Source organism: Theropithecus gelada, chromosome 13, assembly GCF_003255815.1.
Source record: "Theropithecus gelada isolate Dixy chromosome 13, Tgel_1.0, whole genome shotgun sequence".
In the NCBI taxonomy this organism is placed as follows: Eukaryota; Metazoa; Chordata; class Mammalia; order Primates; family Cercopithecidae; genus Theropithecus; species Theropithecus gelada.
This window is the reverse complement of record NC_037681.1, coordinates 94,736,160-94,762,387: the sequence shown is the minus strand read 5'-3', so window position 1 is coordinate 94,762,387 and position 26,228 is coordinate 94,736,160. Positions and strand designations below refer to the sequence as shown.

General features: G+C 48.7%; 1 protein-coding gene across 1 annotated transcript in view; it reads right to left on the bottom strand.

Moving 5' to 3' along the window:
* Positions 1 to 3,008: 3,008 nt before the first annotated feature.
* TET3 (tet methylcytosine dioxygenase 3) overlaps positions 3,009 to 26,228 on the bottom strand; it is a 123,252-nt gene continuing 100,032 nt past the window's right edge. Inside the window, exons 6-11 of the mRNA XM_025353972.1 lie at positions 23,350 to 23,558; positions 21,343 to 21,493; positions 18,460 to 18,549; positions 17,466 to 17,603; positions 11,563 to 11,899; positions 3,009 to 10,785 (exon numbers count right to left, since the gene is read on the bottom strand). Of these exons, the coding sequence (XP_025209757.1) occupies positions 9,002 to 10,785; positions 11,563 to 11,899; positions 17,466 to 17,603; positions 18,460 to 18,549; positions 21,343 to 21,493; positions 23,350 to 23,558 (2,709 nt within the window). The 3' untranslated portion in view covers positions 3,009 to 9,001. The remainder of the gene's footprint in view (positions 10,786 to 11,562; positions 11,900 to 17,465; positions 17,604 to 18,459; positions 18,550 to 21,342; positions 21,494 to 23,349; positions 23,559 to 26,228) is intronic.

Genomic DNA, 26,228 nt, shown 5'->3' with positions numbered 1-26,228 from the left:
GAAGCCACAGGAAAGGGTTAATGGATGAAGCATGTTCCACAGGAGCAGCACAGGGTGTACATGGAGAGTGAGAGTCGGGAGTACCGAGCAGCAGGGGTGTGTGTGTGGTAAAGAGAACAAACATACAGGAAGATGGTTTGAAGTGTAGTGAGGGAAACTGGGCAGGTTCTGTGGACCTGGGATTGGGCTTCTCAGTAGAGGAAAGCAGACCTCTGCTAAGACCTCTGGAGTGGGGATGAGACGCTGGGGGTATCTAGAATTTAACAAAGCTTTGTCTTTCACGTCTTGTGTTTTCATGGCTCTGACAAGAACATGCACTGGATTATGTGTGTTGAACGTGTCTTCAGGGCTTCATGTCCCCCTGCATGGACATGAGGTATGTATGGATGCACCATCCCATGGACATGGGATGTTGAATGCCTATTATTTTCAGAGTGCAATGGGAGACAAAGATGACTAAGAGTTCTCCAAGCTTAAGAAGCTTACAAGAGCCGGGCGCGGTGGCTCAAGCCTGTAATCCCAGCACTTTGGGAGGCTGAGACGGGCGGATCACAAGGTCAGGAGATCGAGACCATCCCGGCTAACACGGTGAAACCCCGTCTCTACTAAAAAATACAAAAAACTAGCCGGGCGAGGTGGCGGGTGCCTGTGGTCCCAGCTACTCCGGAGGCTGAGGCAGGAGAATGGCGTAAACCCGGGAGGCGGAGCTTGCAGTGAGCTGAGATCCGGCCACTGCACTCCAGCCTGGGCGACAGAGCCAGACTCAGTCTCAAAAAAAAAAAAAAAAAAAAAAAAAGCTTACAAGAGCATGAGAACACACAACAAAGTTGCTGACTAAGTTGTGTAGCTGGGTTGGGTAAACCAATACTTTGACAAAATTAAGATTCAAAATAGGAAGAGTGGGTTAAACAGTTCATTTAAGATGGCTACACTTCAACTGCTGTGTGAAGCATTAAAAAAAAAAAATTGCATGAAGACTGGAGTTAGTGGACCTGATTTGGCAGAAGTTCACAAAAGAGGACACTATGTGGTCCAAGACTAGTCTTGGACTCCTTAGTGACCTAAAGCTTTGCATATGTCAAGAGTAATAATGATAGCTCTTATTACTGCTGTGTCCCGAATGCCTGGCACTTTCACTTATGTAGCAAATTTTTTATCCTTATATCAACCTTATGCGGTATCATCAGCCTGTTTTATTGACAAAATGACACAGGAAGATGAAATGGCTCATCAAATCACACAATTGGGAAGTGAGGGAGCCATGTTCTTTCCAAGCCACAAGCTCTCAGTAAAACTCAGCTGCTTAAAAAACTAATAAACCTTGGTGTGCATTTATAAAAATAGCATGTCCAGATCGTGGGGCTCCTTGGTGTCTTTGTGCTTGGCTTGCATGAGCCGGATCCCATCTGGAACAAATTGCTCATTTCTAGAGATCCCAATATGAATAATGATGCTCTAGGTGTGAACAGACGGGGGCGCAGTGGGGAGTAGTGGTGGACGGGGCCTGGACCTGTTACAAGAAGGTTCATGGAATTAAGAATAGTCATGTGGCAGAGGGGAATTTACTGCAATGCTTCTTAGCATAGAAACAAATAGACTGAGTGGGATTTACATGCAGGTACATTTAGATTAGTTCAATTTATGATTGCAACAAGTTGGGATGTTAAAGAGTTTGATGATTAAATGCTTCTACATTAATACTAAAAAAAATGCTAGGCAACTATTTAAAAAGATGCTATTCTGCATACTGATAAAGATAGTTTAAGTGCAAAAAGATTACAACATTGTATTATTGTATTCCATTTGAAAAAATACATATGGGTCGCATTTACACACTCAGAAAATGTTTGCAACCAATATGTGGTTCTCTTGTGGTGGGATTTCAGATAACTTTTAAGAACTTCTGTCTTCTAATTTTCTATATTTAACATGGAAATTGTAAGAAGAGATGGCAGCATATTTATAGCTAACCAATAGTGAAACCAGCCCCAGCTGAAGGAGGAATGTCCTGGCCCTCCCTTCAGGCTCTGCAGATGGCGCCATCATGACAGGCGCTCAGGAAGGGGAGAGATCTAGGTCTCTTCCAACTCAAGGAGGGAAGCAGGTTACAAAACACAGTGTGACCCCACTTTTGTAAAACATATAAACATGTTTGAGGATCCCTGGATAGCCAGGTGTGCCAAGGCATTTCCAGTGGGTTCCTTTGCAAGCAAAGTAAAATGGAGATAAAAACCTCCAAGCCGATCACCTGGCACTCATTATGATCATGGTGTTTTCACTCAGATGCCCTCAGAGATGAACTTTCCCATCTAGAGTGACTTGGGATGTTGGGATATTGCCGAAGTCCTTATCAACAGCTGGGCTGGTTGTCCCTCAAAGACACTGGATCAACTTCAGTCAGATGTTTCACGCAGAAGGAAGGAGGAAGAGTGAGCAGATCCACTATTCTCTCTTCTCCTTCCTCAATTCCTATTCCCTTTTCAAGAACAGCCACCTCCAGAATTGGCAATCTGAATTAAAGAAGGTAGCTCCAGGCATGGGATCTTACGGGAAACCTCTGCCTCTGGTCAGCAGAATCTCCAGTTCCGTATTAGCCACTCCCTACTAGACTTGTTGTTCAAGCCATCCCAACCAAGCAGCATTCGGTGATCCTTTAGCAAACCTAACATCAGAAGTTAATTTTAGTAGGAGGGGAGTATCTCCCAGTGGAAAGAAAACAAACAAAAAAGGACAAAAAACATAAAAGGGAAAGAAAACAAAAAGAGAAACATAGATGAGAAAAAGGCCATCTCCACTTTCCCCCCTTTAGATCCCATTTTCACAGCTGATAGCCTTTGAACATTCCTTTATCCAGGTGGCAGAATGGACAAGGTCAGGTTCCGCCACTGCTATTTGTGAGGGCTTCATTTGTGCATCTACAACATAAGGTGGAAGGGTGAGGTTACAGGGTACCTGACAACACATTCTGGTCCTGGTTCAAGGAGGGGAAAAAAAGAACCCACACTGAATTTGAGTGCAAAAAATAAATATAAAATTTATTAAAACACCCACAATATTTTAAAGATACCAGGAGTAATACAGTTCACAAACCCAGTTGTTTGTGTAAATTATAATAAAATACAAATCAAAAAGGATACATACTTGCAATTTCTAGGCACCCTAAATTAAATTTACTGAAACACTGAGGGAGAAGGGAGGGTAAAGGAGGGGTAGCTCAGGAGGCAAACCAATAAAGTGGAAGGAAAAAATATTAACAAAAAGGTAAAAATTATACAAAATAAAATTATCAGCATAAATTTACTGTACTAAGAATATCTACAGTTTAATACACATCCTATTGCCTTGAGACATTGCAAAAATCTACCATTCATCCATCAACCCCAGATAAACTTCATTTCAAGTAGCCACAGTTTACAAAGTCAAGACGGAATATTCAAGTATGGTTGTTAAGTTCACCTCCATTGGAAGCCAAGTAACCAAACAGGAATTCAAAGAGATAAGAAATAAAACACATCAAAAAGCTACAGGGGTTCTAGATTACGTCTAATGTATTAATATGCCATTATACGACCTGCCCTTGTTTCTTTAATTGGAATACATGAAAAAGAAATGACATCACTCCTGTTTTTCTCCCCTCTTTTCCCCTCAAAAGAAAAAAAAGGGTATTGAAACCAAGAAAATTTGGGATGTTCAAATGAGCCAATTAGTTTCTTAATTTAAATCCCCGTGTGAAGAGTGATGAGTTACCCCTGAATGACGGGTAGTCAAAACGCGAAGAGGGAGCAAACAATACCACTACAAAAAGCATCCCTGATATCAGAATAGAAGCCAATGAGGAAGTAGGCCAAATCACTCGCTGATTCTTAGGCAAAAAGCAACTTTAGACCTTGCATTTCTGTGCTGCGGTCTCTGCTCAGGGGAGAATCCTATTGCTCTGCTCTTGCCCGCAGCTCTGCAGGAGGAAGGGCTGGGAGCACCAGAGGGGGCCGCCCCTCCCCCCGCACTCGCGGAGTGCACTCGCACTCCGTGCACCTGGATGTGGGACTGTATAACTCATGCTGGGGGTATGCACCTCAAAAATGTTTTGGTCCAGGGTATGTTGAAGTTGACCATATACTACAGCAGAGGCAGCTGGCTAATAAAACTAGGTTTTGAGGGAGTCATTTCAAATGACAGCAACAATGACTGAGAAAGCTCAATGAGATGGGCATAGGAAATTCACATTTTATTCAAAAGCAAAACTTAAACATGAAATACAGCCAACTACGCTCCTTCCTTTCGGCGTTCCGCTATCTTAACTGCCGAAGAATGAAAAAAAAATGACCCCAGATTTTTCAAGGTCAAGTACGTCATCAGACGGACAACCTGCAGCTATCAGACCCTCATGGAATCTACTTTACTGAAGTTGTCATGATGTCCTGTTTTTGAGGTATTTAAAAAAATTATTTTGACAGTGGATGACACAAAATGGAGCTTCCTGTTGAGTTTTTAAAACATCAACTTCTGTGGACCCAAGAAGAAATTTAGGTTAGCACCAACTAAAAAGCAGCCTCAGTGGCATCGAGTGAGCAAAGAAAGCTCCTTCCTTTAGTCTGAACATAAGGGGTTACCAATGAGAGGCAGAAGCAACGCTGGGTCGGAGAATGAAGCCCCTGCCCACCATGGTCCCGGCCAGTGCCAGGGGAGGAAGGAGATCCATCTGGTCTCTCTTGGTGTGCCCTTGGGACTCCCAGAGATGTCTGCTTAGCACCCTGGGCTGCAGGAGAAAATCTGTGTCCCCGGCTATGAGAATGCCTATCATGCTAGGAGAGGCAGGAGTACCCAACTCCCCTTCCTCAAAAACAAAAACAAACTAAAAAAACCTTTTGCCCTTTCTTTCACATCAAGCCTGAGAAGACAGGTGTGGAACCAAAGCACCTGCCAAGCCAGGCAGGCCCACTCCCGATCACAGAAAGGGAGATAGCTGCCTTCTCGACTTGCTTTGTTTGGCCACCAAGGGAAGAATAATACAACACAACACAACACTGCTTAGAGCAGATTATAGCACGGTAAACGGGTCTAAGACAGCACCAAAGAGGGGAGGGGGAAAAAAAGCCAAGAGACGGGAGCCCACCTTGTTTTTGGTTGGTTGTGGTTTCAGAACGTTGATAGCACCTCAGCAAGACAGGATCAGGGACAGTCACATTAAAACACCATAGCACCATTTTATTTAGACTATTTCAATTCATAAAAATGCTTCCTAGTCCACAAAACACACTTCAGTAACAAAAGGAAAGAGATACTGGTTGAGGCACGTCAGGGATATCAGTTTTCCACCAGCTTTGCCTTGGTTTGAGATCTCATGGTGATTAAACCTCTAGAAGCAAGTCTGGCTGGGTTTCTCTCAATGAAATTAGGCTATCATCGACTCATTGTCAACCATCCTTGCACATCTACTGCTGTGTGGTACAAAGCAGTTAAACTCTGCTACTTCTTTCCTTTAGCGCTTTAAAAATCCCTTGCTCTCCAAACTACTGTTTCCAAAAGAGGCTGGTGGAAGGACCAAGAGGGGGTGGTGGGGTATCATCTCTTTCCACGCACACCATCGTCACCTGGGTGAGAAGGCAAAGCAGTACCCATGAAGCCGGGGCGTGGGAAACATTGGCCCTGCTAAAAACCAGACCCAAAACCAAAAACCAAAAAACCCCAAATCCATGCAACGCCTTTAGTCAAGATTTCTGATGGTCAGATGATGAGATTTCTTGAGCTAGCACCAGTTATTTTGTGAGAACCTGCTGCGAAGCGATTTTTATTTTAAAAATCTCGTAGCACAGAACTTTACAAGCACTTCCCTTGCACGCAACAGGCAGGGAAAACAAAACAGAGCAGAAAAAGGAACCAAATGTTTGCACTGCACATGGATGGTGTCCGTGGACAGGGCACACTGGGGAGATGACTAAGACGCCATCGGTTTCCGTTGCTATAATATGACTCTTCGAACTTGGTCATGCTGTTAGGTTCTTTAGTTGCAATGGCTTTATTTTTCTTCTCATGATAAAAATGTCTGTTAATCATCTTTAGGACTTAAAAAATGATAGTGCCAGTAAAAAATAAAAATTTGATTTTTCTCTTTAAGAAACCTTCAGCAGCAAGGGGGGGATAAAGAGCTGTGCATAGTTACTTTTTAAATATATGTCTAAAGCATGCTAATTTTAATGACTGAGATTTGAGGTAGGTTAGACATGTAGTGTACAAATCAGCATGGGCTTGAGCACGGCAACTGCACCGCCTAACTCTGGAAACGCCATTCTGAGGGGAGTGGGGACATCCAATGGAGACTGCCTCTTGACTCACCTCTCAGCAGCCTATTTCCTACTGTAGAAACTGATGAACCAAGGCTGTTTGGGCTGGGGGACAGACATCGCATGCTTTTAGCTTGTATTGGTTTCTCCTTTCATCTAATGGCTTTCCTACCAAAGGGTGATGAGGGGAAGAGTTTATTGAACATACATCAGGAAGATTCACACATGCCAAGTATCAGAATCACCTGGGTTACACTCAGGACCTTCCAAACCAACAGCCAACCTGGGGCTTCCACGGGTCATACAGACGGTCACATTCTCCAAATGTTTCGTAAAATATTGTATTTCTTGCTTAAGATCATTTAAAATGAAGTTTTCAAGGCACCCCCGCATCTACCTAAGCACGGAGTCAAATGAGACCTGCATAAAAGTACTGATGCGATAAGCAAAATAGCATTTAAAGGACCCAATTTTTCCTCAAAACTAGAAAATTAGCATGCTCATTAAAGACTCTGCTTCCTTTAGCTTGTCAAACTGAAGGTCAGAGGTTTTCCTATAAATCTGAGTTCTGAATAATTCTAAGTCCTGATAAGCTCTTGGGTATTTATTTCAAAAGCAATAATATTTCATTTTTTGTCCTGTAAAATAAATGCAACTTTACAGAATATGGTAAAAGTGGAGGATAGACAAAGCACGTTAAATATTCAGCTACTATTTACAATTTCTCCCACAATTACATGTTAAAACATACTTTTTTTTTCAAGTTGCTGTTTAAATCTAGGCAAAAGTGCTTAAAAAATCTTTCACTATTTACAGTTAAAACCAGACCACATAAATGCTCAGGACATCTTACAACGACCCTCCGCCAGTGCCTCCAAACAGATACAGTAAACACCCAGCAGGCCGGTTCTCAGCTCTTACTCAAGGCACCCGGAAGCTCAGGAACTTGCCTATAGCGGTCATCTGATTGTTAAACATGATTCATGAAGACCCATATCTGAATACAACTGCTCAGTAAACACCTGTTCATCTCAGGGCTTGGTGGTCATCCACCGTGTGGCCACATTCCCCTCTGTGTGTCCTGATGAAGCCCCCCATTCACCACACACACATCCACATGGGTAGCATGAGATCATTTCTGCTAACATCACAAGAAAAACCAACACTCCAACAAAGTTTGACGTGGTGACCGTGAGTGTTGCTCCCATCAGGCCCAACCTCTCTCAACAACGTCACAAAAATTAAGCACCACATTCTCATTTCAAAGAACCGAATGAATGCACCAGAATTTCAGAACAGGTCTGTTAAGGTGGATGAAGAGGGGAAGAAAGGAAAAAAGAAAATGATCAAATGGAGAAATGGCACCAATTAGGGAGGAAAATCATAGCAACCTGTTGAAAATGTTTGACTCTTGCACTTTAAAATTGTTAAGTGTAGGCCCCCGAACCCGATGATAGCATGGAAGAAGCAGGCTCAGGTGTGAGGCATGCACCATTGTCCAATGTGGAAATTCAGGGATCAGGATAGATGCATTAACTGTTGTTACACTGGTCTGCTGAGCTCCTGTAGGATGTGACCTGCCCAAGAGTCAAGAAAGTCCCAGCACAACACTACAGCACCAGGCTCCGCACAGCACCATGCACAGAGCACCACTGGCTTTTCACAGCTTGGGTTCAACTTCCTGTTTTTAAAGATACAGTAGCCCTTTTTCGATATCAGCATAGACTTTGGGGGCATTTTTAAAAAAAAACCTGCCACTAAGACAAATTCCTTCAGCTCAGCATGCATTGGCTTGGCAACGTGGTGGGCGCAGCCCCTAAGAACCTCGCACTCCAGCTCCAGCGTGAGGTGCTGCCTAGTGAACCATAACATCGTGTGACTCCATAAATAACGGACAGAGGATTCAGTGTGGAGACTAGCAAGCTTGAAGCCATCTACTTCCAACCTGGTTTCTGGGGAAAGCTATGCCAGCATCCCGCAGGGCTGGCCTGGGGTGCATCTGCCCCTCGACTCCAAGCTGGGGACTGGAAAAAGGACCCCAGATGGTTTTCTGCAGACTCTCCCATCCTATCAGAGAGGACAGAGGCTGTCCTGAGGCTCCCTTCCCCAAAGGGAAAGGGTATGTGTCGGGAGGGATGAACTGGGTGGCTACCGTCCGCGATTGGCTCTCGAGGGGCAGATGGCTGAGGACCTCGCCAGTGCCCGAGGGGCTTGGCTCGCCGGACCCAGCGAGACTGGGTGGGGGAGCACTACTGGCCTTTCCTGCCCATCCTTTACCATTACTATTGTCGCTTTTAAAAAATCCAATAAATACACATTTTAAATGGAATTTAAAACTACTCCTTTGTGAAAGGACACTATAAACTTTCTTTCCATTATTGTGATATACAAGGATAGAGTTTTAAAAACAAAGAGAAAATAAAAGCCCCCCAAACAAGGGGGGGGGAAACAACTTGGAGATATAAATATTAAGATCACGGAAAAATCACCCGACAGCCGTAGTTTCTTCTTCAAAGTGCTGGGGAAGTGGGGGTAAGGGAGGGGCGGGTCAGTTCTGAGGTTTGGACCATAAATACATATATATGATATGCGCATCTATATATGTATATAGAGATAAAAAGACTTCTGCACCCCCAACCCGCCCCCAGGTATGAGGGCAAAAGCACCACAGAGACAGCTCGGGCCGGGCCCGACGCTGAGGTACGCTGGCTCCCTGGCACCTAGATCCAGCGGCTGTAGGGGCCAGTGACCTTCGTGTAGGCATAGGAGGACACGGTGACCGCCGAGTCTGTGGGCACAGCCAGTGCCTGCCGGGTGGGGACAACCCCCTTCTTCTCCTTCTGCTGGGGCTCAGCAACCATGGCGCCCCCCCACTTGCGCTTCTTCCCGTAGAGCTTGGCCTCCTGCTGGCCCAGACCCAGCCGGGCGGCCTCCTCCTGCCGTGCCCGTGCCCTCTCCGCCAGCTGCTTCATCTTGGCTTCCCAGAGGGCCAGCCCGTGGTTGGGCTGGTTGAGGTTCTTGTGCTGGTAGAAGACCAGCGAGATGCGGGTGGGGTGGCAGCGGTTGGGCTTCTTAAGCGGCGTAGTGGCATGCAGCTCCCGCCGGGCACACTCGATGAGGATGGAGCCGTGGGCTGGGGCCACGGCCACGCCGCCGATGTTCTCGTCCAGGAAGTTGTGTTCACTGTCCGACCACAGCTCCTCCTCTTCCTCCTCCGCACCACCACCACCCTTCTCCTCCTTCACTGCTCCCTTGCTGGGGGGCTCCTCGGCCGGCCCCTCCTCCAGGCTGAAAGGGTCCCACAGCTTCTCCTCCGACTTCAGGGCCCCAAACAGCTTCTCGCTGGATCCCAGGGGCAGACCAAAGGACTGCCAGGCCTTGTCCAGCTGGCTGGCCCCTGCGGCTGGAATCCTGCCCTCCTCTCCTTTCATGGGGTTCCACAGCTTGTCTTGGAACCCAGGACCACCTTTCAGGGCCGAGTTGAAATCCCCTGCCCCCAGCCCCCACGGCTTCTCAGTCAGGCTGGGCCCAGTCAAGGTGGAGGTGCTGTTCCCAAACTTGCAGGGGCTCCACGGTTTGCCTCGCAGCCGTCCTCCAGAGTGGGAAGCCGCCTGCTGCCCCTTGCCGGGGAACAGCCCCCACTGGCCATCTGTGAAGTGGGAAGGGGCCAGGCAGCTGGCTCCAAAGGAACTGAGCTTGTCAGGGATGAGGGCAGGACTCTCCCCAGACGAGAACACACCCCAGCTGCCACCCACACTGTTAGTCCTCTTGGGGGACATGCTTGGGCCTCCTGAGTACTGTCCCCAAAGGTGACTGGGTCCTCCATTCTGAGACACCTCAGGCAGAGGTGTCTTGCCCATCTTGCCAGCGTCTCTGGGCACAGGCTCGGCCTGGGTCAGCGGGTCTACTGGCTCTTGCTTGATGGATCTGTTGTAGCAGTTGGAGCTCTGGGCAAAGGGGGAGGGGTCCCTGGACACTGAGTGGATTGGGGGGGCCTTGGGAAGTAGATACTCCTTGGGGCCTGGGTACGCAGGCTGCTGGTGGTGAGGAGTGGGGTGGTGGGCGTCTGTGGGAACAGCCTGGCTGGGCAGCTCGGCAAACTCAGCACCACCGTAGGCCGGGCTCAGGCTGTTGTGCAGAGCGTGGAGGTCTGGCTTCTTCTCAAAACTGCCACTGCTGCCACTGTGCCCCCAGGCACCAGGACCCAGGAACTGAGAGGGGAAGACGGGGTTGCTGGATGGAAAGCCATAGTAGCCAAAAGACGGGAGAGCATACTTGGAGTGGAAGCCATTGACGGAGGTCAGGCTGGGCTGTGCATAGTAGGAGTGGTAGGAGTACACGCTGTTCATGCTGTAAGGGTCAGAGGGCCGGCAGTTGCCCAGCACCGAGTAGCTCTCCACCACTGCGTTGCTGCTGTACTTGAAGGAGCTGAAGTGGTTCTGCGGCTCCACCTTGAGGGAGGGCTTCAGGCCTTGCTGGGACAATCCACCCTTCAGAGACAGGCCTGGGGAAACAGAAAGCAAGATGGCAGAGGGGCAGACACCACCACACCCTGGAGAGGCCCTGGTGGGGAACTGGGGATGGACCCTCCCTTTTTCCCAGGGATGTTTCCTCTTTTGGGACAGGCAGGTGAGGTGCTAAGGCATGTCCAGCCCAGACCAGGACATGCTCCCTGGGCCTCGCTCAGCACAGGCCCAGCCCCAGCCCCACTGGGGGTGGGAGGAGGCAATCCCTGGTGAGAAGCAGCTCATGCAGGGTCCACAGTATCCCCCTGACTCCTCTTCTCACCCTAGAGAACTCTAGAATTTGCACTAAACCACCACCACCCACTCTCTGCCCAGTCCGGTCAGGATCACTGCAGGGACCAGGGCGAGGAGAATGAGAACTCAGATGCCTGCCAGCAACTGTCTCTGCCCATAAGCCCTGCCACCCTGGCACACACCCACGTGCCCTGAAGTCTGCTACTCACCTATCTCAGAAGGGAGCAAACTAGAGCACAGAGGGGGGCCTCTGATTCTCCGAGGGATGCAAACTAGAGAAAAAACCCAGTGCTCCCCCTCTACCAAGCTCAGTTCCATGCAGATAACAAGTCCTGCTGTACTTGTGTCCCCACGGCCTCCTATCAGGCTGGCTGTCCTGTGGCTGCTGCAGATACCTTTCTGACTGACAAATAAGCAGAAGCCCCAGTTCCAGTGTGATGCAGGAGGGTACGTGGAAGAGCCAGGGCCCCCATGAGGACAGCACCAATGCGACTCCCAGCGGGCACCCTCCCCCCACACACCTGGGTCCGACGAAATGCCCGCCAGCTCCAGGGCCTCCTGCTTGATCTTCTCCGGAGTGCTCAGCTTCTCCTTCTGAATCTTCTTCTTCTCGGCCGCTGCCTTTCTGGCTTCCAGCTGCCGCTGGCGGCAGGACTTGGCAGGCTCGGGCAGGCGTCGGACCTCGCGGGGGAAGGCGGTGAGCACCTGGATGGCTCCGCTGCCAACCTTTGCATTCTGGTTCTCCTCGCTCCCAAACTCATCCGTGCTGGCCATCTTGTACAGGGGGAGAACGTGCAACTGCTCATCCTCGGGAATCTTGCCCACGCAGCGATTGTCTTCCTTGGTCAGGGTGCAGACCTGCCCCAAGCAGTAGGCGAGAGAGGACATGGGGTTGGGGGACCAAGTGCTGGGAGAGAGGGGTCTGAGCACCCAAAACATGTGACCTCGTCTTTCCCCACACAATCCCAATACCAGCCACTACTACTTGTGAGAGTTTCTGGAAAGCACACTGATCTTGGTTCATGGGGCAACAGTATTACCAGCATTTACAGTCCACTCATCAACTTTCAATGCACATTATCTCCTATGATCCTAAGAAGGCTGAGAGGAGATGAGATACCTGACAAGGGGCCTGGCCAGGACCCGGAGGCTTGCTCTGCCCTCTGGCATAGCACTGACGCCACAGCACCACGTTGCCCAGTGAAGCTCAGACCGTCCACCATTATCTTCCTGGTTCTAAACACTCAGTCTCCTTTTGCTCTTAAAGTACATGTCCTTTTGGGAGGCCAAGGCGGGCGGATCACCTGAGGTCAGGAGTTCGAACCAGCCTGACCAATATGGTGAAACCCTGTCTCTACCAAAAATACAAAAATTAGCCAGGCATGGTGGCGGGCGCCTGTAATCCCAGCTACTCGGGAGGCTGAGAAAGGAGAATTGCTTGAACCCGGGAGGTGGAGGCTGCAGTGAGCTGAGATCACGCCACTACACTCCAACCTGGGCAACAAGAGCAAAACTCCGTCTCAAAAAAAAAAAAAAAAAAGTTTCCTTTTATTACAAACTCTATGTGCTGATTGTAGAAAATTTAGGCAAGCAAAAAGGAAATAAAATCTCCCATCCCACCACCCAGAAGTAATCACTTTAAATACCACGGTCATCTAATTGTGGACATACACAAGTACACAATTACTTTTTGGTAATTAAAGGGGATACTATGCCTATGGTCATATAATAGCTTCATTTTTTTCTTAACATAGCATAAATATGTTCCTGTGCATTAAATATTCTCCCCTAATATGATTAAAGAGTTGTGTGATATTATTCTACTGTATCAATGTGTTAATCTCATTATCAAATATTTCAACTTGTTTCCGATTTTTTATACCATAAACAATACCTTTTGAAATACCCTTTTAGCTAAATTTTGTAAGATTCTTAATTGCTTAGAATGAATGTTAAGTAGAACTGCCACATATTGCCAGACAACCCTCAAAAATGATTCGGTTTTTCACTCATACCAGCAGAATGTGTTTCAACTTTCCTATATTTTTTCCACTAATTTCTTTAAAAACTTTTTGCTCACTGTTAAAATCGATCTCATTGTTGGTGTACATTTCTCACAAGATTTGCCTTTTTATTCAAGTTTACTCTCTACTCTTGTGTTGACTGTATTTTCTTATTTTCTATATTCTTGATGCTCTGGCATTTGAGGTCTTGATCCCAGAGAGGCTGCCCCTCCCAGGGCTACTTAACTCCCAGAGATAGCAAATGGCTCCCTGCAAGTGTGCCTTTGCTATATGAACCAGCAAATCCAGAGCGCACACCCCCAGCCATCTCCTTTATCAAACTTACACACCAAGCCAGTATTTCCCTGGCCTTATAGAGAGAGGGCCATGAGGAACCACCCTATAGCTCAGAGCCTGCAAAGTATTCAAACTGTCCAATCCTAAACTTCCCCAGTGTAGCTACCCTGCATCACCCATTCTTTCCTGCAAAATCCCACCAAAGACTCTGGGCCATGCTCCCACCCTTCCTCTTCCGTCTCCCGACTGGCCCGGTGCTCCCCCGAGTGGCCCCGGAGCATGACCTGCCTCCTGTTTCTAGGATCCAACTATAAACTTCTTTCCTGAAAATTATCCAGGTTCGCATGTCTTACCATATCTGATTAAAATAAATCCTTGGCCCATTTTAACACAATTCTCTCACTGTCTTCCTTCTTTTGTGAGTTTTATGAATTTTGCCCACTACTATATATGACTAGTCATTTTTTAAATCATGAAGTCATCTTTGTATATTAAGGTTATCATTTCTTTATCACTTGTTGCAAATATTGTAGCAGTTGGAGCTCTGTGAATTATTAGCCACTGTTAGTGTTTAGATGACCACCCAGACATCTGAATGTGTGTATGTGGGTATGTGTGTATGTGTGCATGTATGGCTATATAAAACTACAAATGGGATCACATTACATATACATGCTATTCTGTGATCTGCTTTGTTCTTCTTCTTTTTTCTTTTTGAGATAAGGTCTTACTCTATTGCCCAGGCTGCAGTGCAGTGGTTTGATCACGGCTCACTGCAGTCTCAACCTCCTGGGCTCAAGTGATCCTCCCATCTCAGCCTCCCCAGTAGCTGGGACTACAGGCATGCACAACCACGCCCAGCAAATTTTTGGAATTTTTTGTAGAGAATAGGTTTTGCCATATTCCTCAGGCTGGTCTCAAACTCCTGGGCTCAAGTGAGCCTCCCACTTCAGCCTCCCAAAGTGCTGGCATTACAGGGGTGAGCCACCGTGCCCAGTCTGACCTGCTTTTCTTTCTTTCTATTTTTTTTTGAGACAGAGTTTTGCTCTTGTTGCACAGGCTGGAGTGCAATGGCATGATTTCGGCTCACTGCAACATCTGCCTCCTGGGTTCAAGTGATTCTCCTGTCTCAGCCTCCCAAGTAGCTGGAATTACAGGAGCCTGCCACCATGCCCAGCTAATTTTTTGTATTTTTAGTAGAGATGGGGTTTCACTATGTTGACCAGGCTGGTCACAAACTCCTGACCTCAGGTGATCCACCCACCTCGGCCTCCCAAAGTGCTGGGATTACAGGTGTGAGCCACTGGACCCGGCCTGACCTGCTTATCTTAACTCAAGGATAACTCAAGGTATCCAGTTTGTATTGGCCTTGCAATTGTTATTATGGTACTTTATTACACTGAACAGAAACCTTATATTTTTATGGCACTAACTTTATTAACCCTTTAACTTAGAGGCATTCTAAGTGAGTTTGGTGTCATGCCCTACCCAGCTTGTTTCTTCCCAGACTAGTGTGGGTCTTCGACTTCCTCTGCTCTGACCAGCCTCCTGTGTACTTTCTGTTGGATTGGCCAGACCTGCTTCCTACCAGTTAGTCAGACTAATGCTATAAACAACAGACCAAAGGAAAAATCCAAAGGATGAGATGTGGCAGAAGCTGTATTTCCTACAAGAGATACTTTAAAAATATCAAAAGGTAAGGGTAGCCTGATTAAAAAAATAAGTAAAGTACACAAATAGGATAGTCACAAAGATGAAATTCAAATGTGTAAGAAGAAATAGGAAAAGAATGTTCAACCTCTCTAGTAATAAAATAAACACAAATTAAAATAAGATCGTATGTTTCCCACTCAGGCAGCAGGCAAGGATGAAAGAGACTAACAAAATCCAGTGTTGCCAAGTAAGCAGGAGAATTAGTGCCCCAAGCCTGTAAAAGTAAACATCAATGCAATCTCAAGGAGGTTACTGCGCCACTGCACAAATATGTGAGAAGAATGGCCTCTCCCTGTGGTTTACAGAAGGGAAATGTCTGAAAGCACTTACTGTCCATTGATAGGGGACTGGTTAAATAGATGATGGCAGAGCCATACATACAGCCTCAGAAAATGAAGTCCGTTGACACAGAAAGCTTAAGAAAAGCAGGTCACAGAGCAGCATGTATATATAATGTGACCCAGTTTGGGTAAAATTTCATAAAGTCATACATGCACACTTACACATTAGGGTGTCTGAATGGATGGTCATCAAACTGTTAACTGGTTATCTCTGAGATTTCAGGCAACCTTTTTAACTTCTTTAAATTTAAAAAAGAATTGTTTAGGAAAAAACAACACTTTTCATTTTGGAAGAAAATACTCCTTTTCTCCACCCCAAACTCTAGAAGCTCCGGGATCCAGATCACCTCATAGTGCTCTTGCTCTCACCCACTTTCCAGGGCCCCCCAGCTCCTTCGCCTCTCTAACACTGTGGGCATGCCCTTTCTGTGTGTGTTTCACCTAGAAATCCTCACAACAGCGTGCCAGCAGGAGCTGTCCCTTCTTGCTTCTCAGTCTTGGATGCAGGGATAGAAAGCAAGTGGAGAAATGAAATCCCAAGGTGGGTCCATCCATCCCCAGGGGGAATGAGCTACCCCCGGAATCTGGGAGCCCTCTTTCCAGGGGAATGTGCTGGTGCCTTTACCTCATCCTCAGCCCCTGGAAGCCCTGTCTGCCCAGAACCTGACTAAAAGGCAGAGCAGACAGCCAGCATCATCCCTTCAAGGAAGCCCCTACCCAAGTCCAAACCTCCTCTCTTCTCCATCTGCACGCACTCCCCTGGTGATGGCGTCAGCCTCACAGCTCTAACTATAAACCATGTGCTCTCCAGACCCTCCTTGCCCCCTGCCTACTCCACATCTCCACCTGCACATCTAGCAGGCATCTTGAAACAGGACTCTTGTTTTCTTACTCCTAAATTCAGCCTTCCCCTGTTACTCTACATCTCGGTCCATGTTACCAACACTCACCCAGATGCTCAAGCAAAAAGCCTTGGAGTGCTCCTCAAGTCCTGCTCACGTAACAATCCAGCCCGTCTGTAAATCCTCTTGGCAGTCCCTTCCACATCATCCAAAATCTGTCCCATTAACACCTCCCCCGACTCCTGCCCAAGCTGTGTCCCCTCCGGACTGGATGGCGGCCCCAGCCTCCTCCTTTGCCTCCTTCCTCTTATTTCCTCCTGTTCACCTCATTCTGCCCCCACCATCACACACCTCATTCTCTAACTGCAGCAGCAGGGGTGTATCTAACTTTACAATGCAATCTTACTGCTGCCCAGCTGAGACGCCCTCAACAGCTTCCATCACAACCCTGCAACCCTGCCCTGGCCCTCAAGGTTCCCTGTGAGCTGGTCCCTGCCGGCCTCTCCAATCCCAGTCTCCCTGCCCCTTGCAGTAAGTTACTCCCTTCCTGATGTTCCCTGAACATACACCCAGTCTGCTCCCCGCTCGGAGCCTGCACGCATGCTGGTCCCTCTGCTTGGAGCACTCTATCCCCAGAAAGTGGCTCCCTCACTCTCTTGCGCCGTTCACATCTCAACTCAAATGTCCCCTCCTCAGAGCAGCCTCTCATCTAAGATAGCATCTCCTGTTGCTTTATCCCTCACTCTACTTCATTTTTCCCTCTTGGCCTTCATTGCTACAGTACATTCCCACACACACTTGGGCAGGAACTCTGTCCGTTTCATCCCGCAGCATGTAGGGCAGTGCCTGGGCACAGCTGGTACTCAATACACATTTGTCTAAAGAATGAATCAAGGGTTTGTTTGCATTTAAATCCAAGTGTCCACAGAGACCGGGGCCCACGCTTTAGATAACTGGGCACTCCAGGTGCTTGAGGGGCTACATCCTGCAGCATCCCCCTAAGACACAGACACAAAGCTAGCCTTGTCTGTTCAAGGGTTTTCTGGTGATGGTTTTCTCTGGGAGGTGGGCGAGGGCAGGCCATCTTGCAGGGAACCTTTCGGAGTTCTAAGGGTCCTGTCTCCAGGTCCCTCCCTACCCTCAGCCCACCTTTCTGAACAGACCACGGTGGGCTCCCTCCCACAGTTGCCCCACAGGTGGCGCTATGACAGGGCACAGGTTTCCTTACCACGGTGCACCCATTGTAGAGGTTATGCTGGTCCTTGTGGGCGTGGGCACAGAAGTCCATGCAGGCCGTGACTCCTGCGAAGGGCCGTCCTTCCTTCAGCCCCAGACGGCAGTCAATCGCTATTTCCTCGTTGGTCACCTATGTAGATGGCCAAGGAGAGGTGCTCACATGACCTGAGGTGAGTGGCCCTAATTCTGCATCTGGGGAGGCCGGGTCTTGGAAGGAGGGATTTTTTTTTTTTTTTTTTTTTTTAAGACCGAGTCTCGCTCTGTCGCCCAGGCTGCAGTGCACTGGTCGGATCTCAGCTCACTGCAAGCTCCGCCACCCAGGTTTACGCCCTTCTCCTGCCTCAGCCTCCCGAGTAGCTGGGACTACAGGCGCCCGCCACCTCGCCCGGCTAGTTTTTTGTACTTTTTAGTAGAGACGGGGTTTCACCGTGTTAGCCAGAATGGTCTCGATCTCCTGACCTTGTGATCCGCCCGTCTCGGCCTCCCAAAGTGCTGGGATTACAGGCTTGAGCCACCGCGCCCGGCCGGAAGGCGGGATGTTAAGGATGATAGTCACCTTGCCCTTTGACTGCAGGAGGGAGGTTTTCTGGCTGAGAGGCCCCAGCTACAAAAAAGTTACTTTCAGGCTCTTGTAGGAATTACTTCCTTCTTTGTTATCCCAAGTCCCCTTGCCTTATCTAGGAGATACAACAGGGGTAACAGGGGAAAGAAACTCGGGCCTCACCAGTGGATACCAGACCAGAGGAGGTGGATGGGTTACCAGGGGAAGGGGGAAGACCAGGATAGAAGAGGGACAGTGTGGGATGCAGGTAGCCTGGTATAAAAAAGGGGTTTTTATCAAAGAACTACATCATACTGCTTTACTTCTGGACTGGGCTCTTCCCATAAGAGAGCAAGAGAGCCCACTCTCCTACTTCCCAACTTCAGAGCCTGAGCAGAGATGTGGACGGTGACATGTGGGCAACAAAAGGCCCGGGGCCCATTACCTGGTTCTGATAGGCCTGAGGGGCCAGCCGCTTGTACAGGGGAGCGACTTCGGTGGCCAGGTCCTGGAAACTCTTCCGGAGCACTTCTTCCTGCAGAGAAAGGAGCAGTCACACATCCAGAGCAGCCCCGCCTGGCAGACCCTGCACCCTGGAAGTGGACTGGCATTCCTGAAGCATCGTGGGCGAGGCTGGGAGGGAGGTGTCATCCGGTGTCTTTCCGGTCTTTCCTTCAGGAAGGTGTGCTGCTGTGTCCACTTCACAGCTGGGGATACTGAGGCTCCCAGGAAAAGCTGTGGAAGCCATGGCCTGAAGGTCTAGTCATCCTGACGGCTAAACTACTGCTCCTTCAGGATCCCGCCCAGTTCAGCCCAGAACACATCAAACAGTTTCTTGCTTTCGAGTGCTGAACACCCTAAGTCAGAGGTGAAGCATAGTGGGAATGAAAAAGCCAAGAGCAACAACTGTGGATCCTTCCTCCCAGGCTACAGACAGGAAGAGAGAGGCAGGCAGGATCCATGCTAGAAAGTCCATAGCCAGTGCAGGCCAGCCCAGCCCAGAGCCTGTCAGGAGCCAGGGATACAGACTTCAAAGCTCCAGCTGCTAGACTCGTACTATATTGTGTTATTCACAAACCACATGTAGCTACAGAAATACAAATGAATACTAATTTTTTTTTCTTTGAGACAGAACCTTACCGTGTCACCCAGGCTGGAGTGCAGTGGCACGATCTTGGCTCACTGCAACCTCCATCTCCTGGGTTCAAGCAATTCTCCTGCCTTAGCCTCCCAAGTAGCTGGGATTACAGGTGCCCACAACAATACCCGGCTAATTTCTTTTATATTTTTAGTAGAGACGGGGTTTTGCCACGTTGGCCAGGCTGGTCTCAAACTCCTGACCTCAGGTGATCTACCCGCCTTGGCCTCCGAAAGTGCTAGGATTACAGGTGTGAGCCACCATGCCCGGCCTGAATTCTAATAAAAATTAAAGAAATTCAGTCCCTCAGTTACACTAGTCCCATTTTAAATACTCAGCAGCTACACGTGGCTCCTGTATGGACAGCAGAAAATGTTTCCACCATCACAGAAAGCACTGCGGGACAGCACTGCTCTACGTGAAGCCACAGCCCCTGGTGACATGTGGCAGAAAGCTCCAGGTATCCACAGCCTGTCTGGCCCTCCGAAAACAAGCAGGGCTTGAAGGGCTCCTAGGACACCATGAGCACAGGCACAAAGGGTTTATGAAGAAGCAAGCAGGAAGAGAAGAAAGAGAAAAAGAACCAAGCACACAGAATGAGAAATGGAAGGTGGAGACCTACAGCTCAGCTATACATCCAGTGGGGTGGCCAGGGCTGCCAGCCACTCTTGATCAGGCCAGCCTGGGCCAGTGAGGCTAGTGAGCTCTAGGGACACACAGGCCTGGGTTTCAATCCTGCCTTCACCATGAACTAGCCACATGGCCTTGAGGAAGCTATCTGCCTCATTTGTAAAGTGAGGGGTAACAGTGCCTAGATCACTGGGGTGGGGGGATCATGAAATCATCTGAGAAACCTGTGAGGGGCTTAGCACGTCGTAAGAGCACAGGAAGTGGCGGTTGGTAGACTAGGGAAAGAATTTGAAAGAAATTAAGCCAATGTCTTTCCATTCCTGGTAGTTCTTAGGTCCTGGTGGCCCCAGGGCTCCATTCATTGAAGCAACCACATCTGCTGCTTGTGGGGGAGGGTGAATCTTATCATAAATAAAAATCTAATAACAAATTAGACTATCTGAAAGTCTATTAGACTATTTTGAAGTCTAAAAGCCAGGTCTGGGGTAAATAAAGAGCTCTGAATTTGAAAATGCTTCTTTTTTCTTATGAGGACCCAAGCTTGGCAGCCAGAGCACAGAAGGTGACATGGGCTTTGGTGTACAGAGGGTGACCCTGCGCCATGGGAAGTGGGAAGTCCTTCTGGTACTAGGAGCTTGGAGAGATTTGGAAGGTTGCGACTTGAGTCCAGATGTTTGGATATTTGTCTGTATTCTAGCAAAGGAAGCCAGCACTCCACCCGCTCAGGAGCCCAGGCAGGAGGGAGGTGAAATGGCTGGCAGCCTGGACAGGCTTGTGACTTCCTTGCATTTGGAGCTGAGTGGAGACCATTGCTCGGGAGGGCCTTTGCCGTGCAGGCATCAGAGGACGAACAACAGTGGGGAGGCGGCCTGAGTAGATGCTCCGGCTCCCACAGCCTGAGGGTGCCTTCCCCTGTTGTCTTGGGGCTGGGGGAGGCCCTGCAGGGCAGGGGTCTGGGTAAAGAGCCTGCAGAGAGGAGGTGCTGTGCCTAGCGGTCGTGCTGTGCCTAGAGGTCGTACTGTGCGGACACTAGTCCACAGCCCAGGGACCAGGCCAGGCCCCCAGCATGGAGACTGCAAGGGCCCGGACAACAGCCCAGAGATGTCTGTCTGGCAGCCAGGCAGGGTGGGAGATGCCTCGGGAAGTACAGCAAAGACCCAGAGGGTGGCCCACATGCCGGAGATGACCTTTCCCGTTAAACCTCACACCCAGAAACGTGTCCTGGGAAGATGAGGGGGAGAAATGACTTCTGAGAGGGCCAAATTCTGACAAGGAATTTGAATATGTATCTTCGATATCTGGAACATTTACCTAAAAGAGATGGTTTAAATTGGAAGAGCCTGGGGGCACCCGTAACTGCTAAGTCTAATTTTTCACACTTGGTGCCCTCCACACACCCCTTATTTCACATCAAGATAAGGTGAGCTTTTAAAAAAACAAAAACAAGTTCCACTTCCTGCGCATCTGAGTCATGGCGTGCCAGTCCTACCTCCTGTTGGACTATGAAGGGCGCCAGGTGAGAAAGGGTGGGAGGCAGGGTCCCCGCCCAGCTCTGCTCACCTCTTTGGGATTGTCCCCTGCGAGGCGGAACTTGCGAGGTGTCTTGCTCCGAGCATATTTGCAGCCGTTGAAGTACATGCTCCAGGAACAACCAAAGGAGAAGGAGGCACCGCAGGTGTTGGGGTCTTTGCCTTGGCAAGCGCAGGTCCGGCTGCAACACACAGCACAGGTCAGGGATACAGATGCAGTATCGCTTCGTTCTGGAGTATTCCTCCTCCCTCAAGAGGTGGCCCTGCTGAGCCCTGGCACCCACCAGCCTCCCAGTGACTGAGACCCATCCTTCCCTGCCCCCAACCCTTTTCTCAAGTTTCCTTGAGTAGAAAGCTAGATCTAAGCAGCCTCTTCTGCCCCCACCACTGAGAGCCTGTAGGTTTAACACTGAGTCTGTTGCTGGGAGCAGCACATGGATTTACTGAAGTAAGGGGGAAGAATCTGGTAAAAACCTATTAAGGTTTATACTTTCCCTTAACTCTAATATCTTAACCAGCTCCAACACAGACCACATGAACAGGGAGATGATGTGAGCCCCAGGGTTTGAACGTGCCTATTTCCTATAGCCCAGATGCTAACAGGCCTTTCAACAAAGTATACTGAGATGAAAATTAATGCTTAATACAATCTGGAAACAACTCAAGTGCTCCGAATTGGGGAATGGATAAGCAAACTGTGATAGATCCACACAGTGGATTACGACTCAGTGATAAAAAGGGACGAGCTACTGACACACACGTCAACACAGATGAACACTGAAAACACTATGTTCAATGGAAGAAGCCAGACTCAGAAAGCTACACCCTGTATGATCCCATTTATGTGACATTCTCACAGAGGCAAACCTACAGAACAGGAAATAAGACTGGTGGCTGCCCAGGGCTAGGGGAGCACTTGCTTATAAAGGGCACAGGGCACTTGGAAAGATGGAACTGTTCTATATCCTTTTTTTTTTTTTTGAGACAGAATCCTGTTCTGTTGCTCAGGCTGGAATGCAATGGCACGATCTTGGCTCACCGCAACCTCCGCCTCCTGGGTAAAAGTGATTCTCATGCCTCAGCCCCCTGAGTAGCTGGGATTACAGGTATGTGTCACCATGCCTGGCTAATTTTTGTATTTTTAGTAAAGACGGGGTTTTGCCACGATGGCCAGGTTGGTCTCGAATTCCTGGCCTCAGGCGATCTACCCGCCTTGGCCTCCCAAAGTGCTGGGACTACAGGCATGAGCCACCATGCCCGGCCCTGATGTATATCTTGATTGTGGTAGTGGTAGCTATGTGACTGTAAACATTTGTCAAAACTATATACCTAAGAGGATGAATCTTATTGTAAATAAATATATCTTCATTTTTAAAAATGGGAAAAACTCTAATAAGGGCAGGGTTTTTTTTTTGTTTTTTTTTTTTTTTTTTTTTGAGACAGAGTCTCACTGTTGCCCAGGCTGGAGGGCAGTGGTGCAATCTTGGCTCGCTGCAACCTCTGTCCCCCAAGTTCAAGAGATTCTTCTGTCTCAGCCTCCTGAGTAGCTGGGACTACAGGCGTGTGCCACCACGCCCGACTAATTTTTTTATTTTTAGTAGAGATGGGGTTTCACCATATTGGCCAGCCTGGTCTCAAACTCCTGACCTTGTGATCCACCCACCTCGGCCTCCCAAAGTGCTGGGATTATAGGCATGGGTCATCATCCCTGGCCAAGGGCAGGTTTTGTAAATATCTTCGATACCTTCTATTTGTGGGGCACATGTACTTCACACTCGCTAACATCATTAGTGCCAGTATATCAACCTGGGGTTTAACAGTGAAGTCAAATTAGCAGACCCTCCAGAGCCAGAGCTAGAACCCAGCTCAAGCAAGATCTGTGGATATGCCTTCCTCAACCACAGTCCTAACTGTGCAAGACAAACAGTGCCGCAGAGAGGGCCCCTAGGAGCCTTCCCCCGGGTTGCCCGCAGTCTCCTGTATTTGCTGCCCAGGACCCTACAGGTGGGCCCTGGCCCTGCAACCCCCTGCTACATACTCATCGTTGAGGCCGCATCTCCGGCTGGTGGGGTTCCCATACTTCCGAAGGGTGTCAGTGAGCTCCTGGTAGAGGGTGTCTCCGAGGCTACGGGGAATGCCCTCCCAGGCCAGGATGAGGATGACGATCACAGCATTCTGGCAGTGGTGGCCTGCCCGGTGCCGCACCAGGCAGAGCAGCTTCTCCTCCAGCGTGTGCCTGCGGATCACCTGCAGGGATGCAGGTTGTGAGGGGCAGGAGCCAGATACCCGTGCGCCTCTGCATGGTGCCACCCCTCCCTCTGTCACACAGACCCAGGGCGCAGGTCTTAAGGGCAGGGTTCTAGGGATGTCATGCCCTGATGACAGCAATCTCACAAGCTAAGAGACCATTATTAGGGAACAAACAGGGAACATTACTGGGGAACAAATGTTTTGTTAGGGAACAAAAACATAAAAGTTATTTATTTAGAGTGACATAAAAGATAATTACCACAAAATCTAAGGTGCTGATGACTTACATAGGCTTAGGAGTAAAAGTACACAGATAAAAACCGTAAGCCAAAATACAGTCAGATTTTTATGTTATCCTAAAACATTTGCAGAGAAAATGCCGCATACCTGTGTGTTTTTAGTTAACATGCAAGGGGCTTGGCACTGTGGAAAACAGTCTGGCAATGCCTCCAAAAGCTAAACATAGGATCACCACATGATCCAGCAATTCCATGCCTAGGAATACACTCAAAGGACCGAGAGCCGGACTCAGGCAGATCCCTGAATACCCACGTTCACTGCAGCACTATTCACAACAGTCAAAAGGTGGAAGCACCCCCAGCGTCCATCGGTTTATGAACAGGTAAGTACGACATGGTATAGACAGACAACCAAGTATTACTCAGCCTTAATAAGAACAAAATTGTTAAGAGAAACAAAATTCTGATCCATGTTACAACATGGATGAACCCCAAAAACATGCTAAATGAAATAAGCCAGACACAAAAGGACACATAGTGTATGATTCCACTGATATGAGGCACCCAGAACAGTTCCATTCAGAGAGACAGAAAGTAGATTAGAGTTTACCAGAGCCTGGGAGAAGGGAGAATGGGGAACTATTGTTAACGGGTGCAGAGTTTCAGTATGGGATGTTGAAAAAGTTCTGGAAATAGACTATGTTGATGCTTGTACAACAACGTGAATGTACTTAATGCCACCAACCTGTACACTGAAAAATGGTTAACATGTTAGATTTTATTTCTGCACACACATTTTTTTTTTTTTTTAAAGAGTCAGGGTCTTACTCTGTTGCCCAGGCTGGATTGCAGTGGCATGATCATAGCTCACTGCAACTTCGAACTCCTGGGCTTAAGCGATCCTCCCACTTCAGCCTTGTTGAGTACCTAGGATACAGACACATGCCACCATGCCCAGCTAACTTTTTAAAAATTTTTAAGAGACAGGGGGTCTCACTATGTTGCCCAGGCTGGTCTTGAACTGCTAGGGCTCATGTGATCCTCCTGCCTCAGCCTTCCAAAGTGCTGGGATTACAGACATGAGCCACTGCACCCAGCCTGTTTATACACTGTTACCACAATTTAAAAATGTACTACACCAAAAACCATTGAATTGTATGCTTCAAATGTGTGAACTGTATGGTATGAGCATTATATCTCAATAAAGCTACCTTTTTTTTTTTTTTTTTAAGTGAGAGTCCTGGGCATCTACTGCTCTGCTGCTCAGGATCCAGGTCTGAGGTCTGGGTTCTCATTCACTCCCAAACACTGTCCTGGTTTATAAAAAGATGTCAGGGCCAAGAGGCCTGGGAGCTGGGGAAGGAGGTGGCTGAAAATTGCCAGAGAATGCCAGATAATTCCGTGGCCAGAGAAGATGCGGGGGCCTCTGGGCAGGGGAAGGATGAGGGTAGACTGGGAAGGGCTCCGAGTGTCAGGCTCAGGGGCAAGGCCTTGAGGCAGGGGCTCCACGCAGGATGGTGAGCAGGGGTCTTACATAAAGAGTTTCATGCTTTAGAAAGGGGACGGGGCAGAAAATCGGGAGAAGGGCAAGATTGGGAGACCAGCTGGAACACCACTGACATAATGCAAGCAAAATGAATAAAGTCCTAACTACGGTGGGGGGTAAGGAAACAGGAGAAAGAATGGATCCCTGAGGCTGAGGGACGAGGAAAAACCCTGAGTGACTTCCACACCTTGTGGCTCAGGAGACTGTGTGGGCATGGGTGTGGTTTACTGGCGAGTTAACTGGGAGCACCCTGAGGTTGAGGTACTTCAGAGCAGGAGTCTCTGACCCCCGGGGTGCAGACCTGTACCGACTAGGTCTGTGGCCTGTTACTAACTGGGCTGCACAGGAGGAGGTGAGCAGGAGGTGAGCAGCAGGCAAGCACAGCAGGAGGTGAGCAGCAGGCGAGCATCCCTTACTTGAGCTCCACCTCCTGTCAGAGCAGCAGCAGCATTAGATTCTTATAGGAGCACGAACCCTGTTGCGAACTGTGAATGTGAGAGACCTAGGTTGTGCACTCCTTAAGAGAATCTAATGCCTGAATGGTCTTCCACGAAACCAGTCCCCGGTGCCAAAAAGGTTGGGGACCACTGCCTTAGAGCACCTGAGTGGTCTCTAAGGATACCCCCCCCACCGAGTGGGTCTGGAGGTCAGGAGATGCTGGGTTGCAGACAGACCTGGTCACGAGTGGGTCCATGCTGGGAGACATGACAGGTAATACAAGGGGTAGCCAGGCAGGTAATACAAATGAAGAAGGTGGGCCGGATGCAGGACTAGTGGGTGGTGCGGACGGCGGCAAAGTGAAAAGCATCTGCCCACGAACAGGGGGAAGCCAGGCCTTATTGCCATCAACTACCACGCGGGGGAATTCCAGCCTAGTGAAGC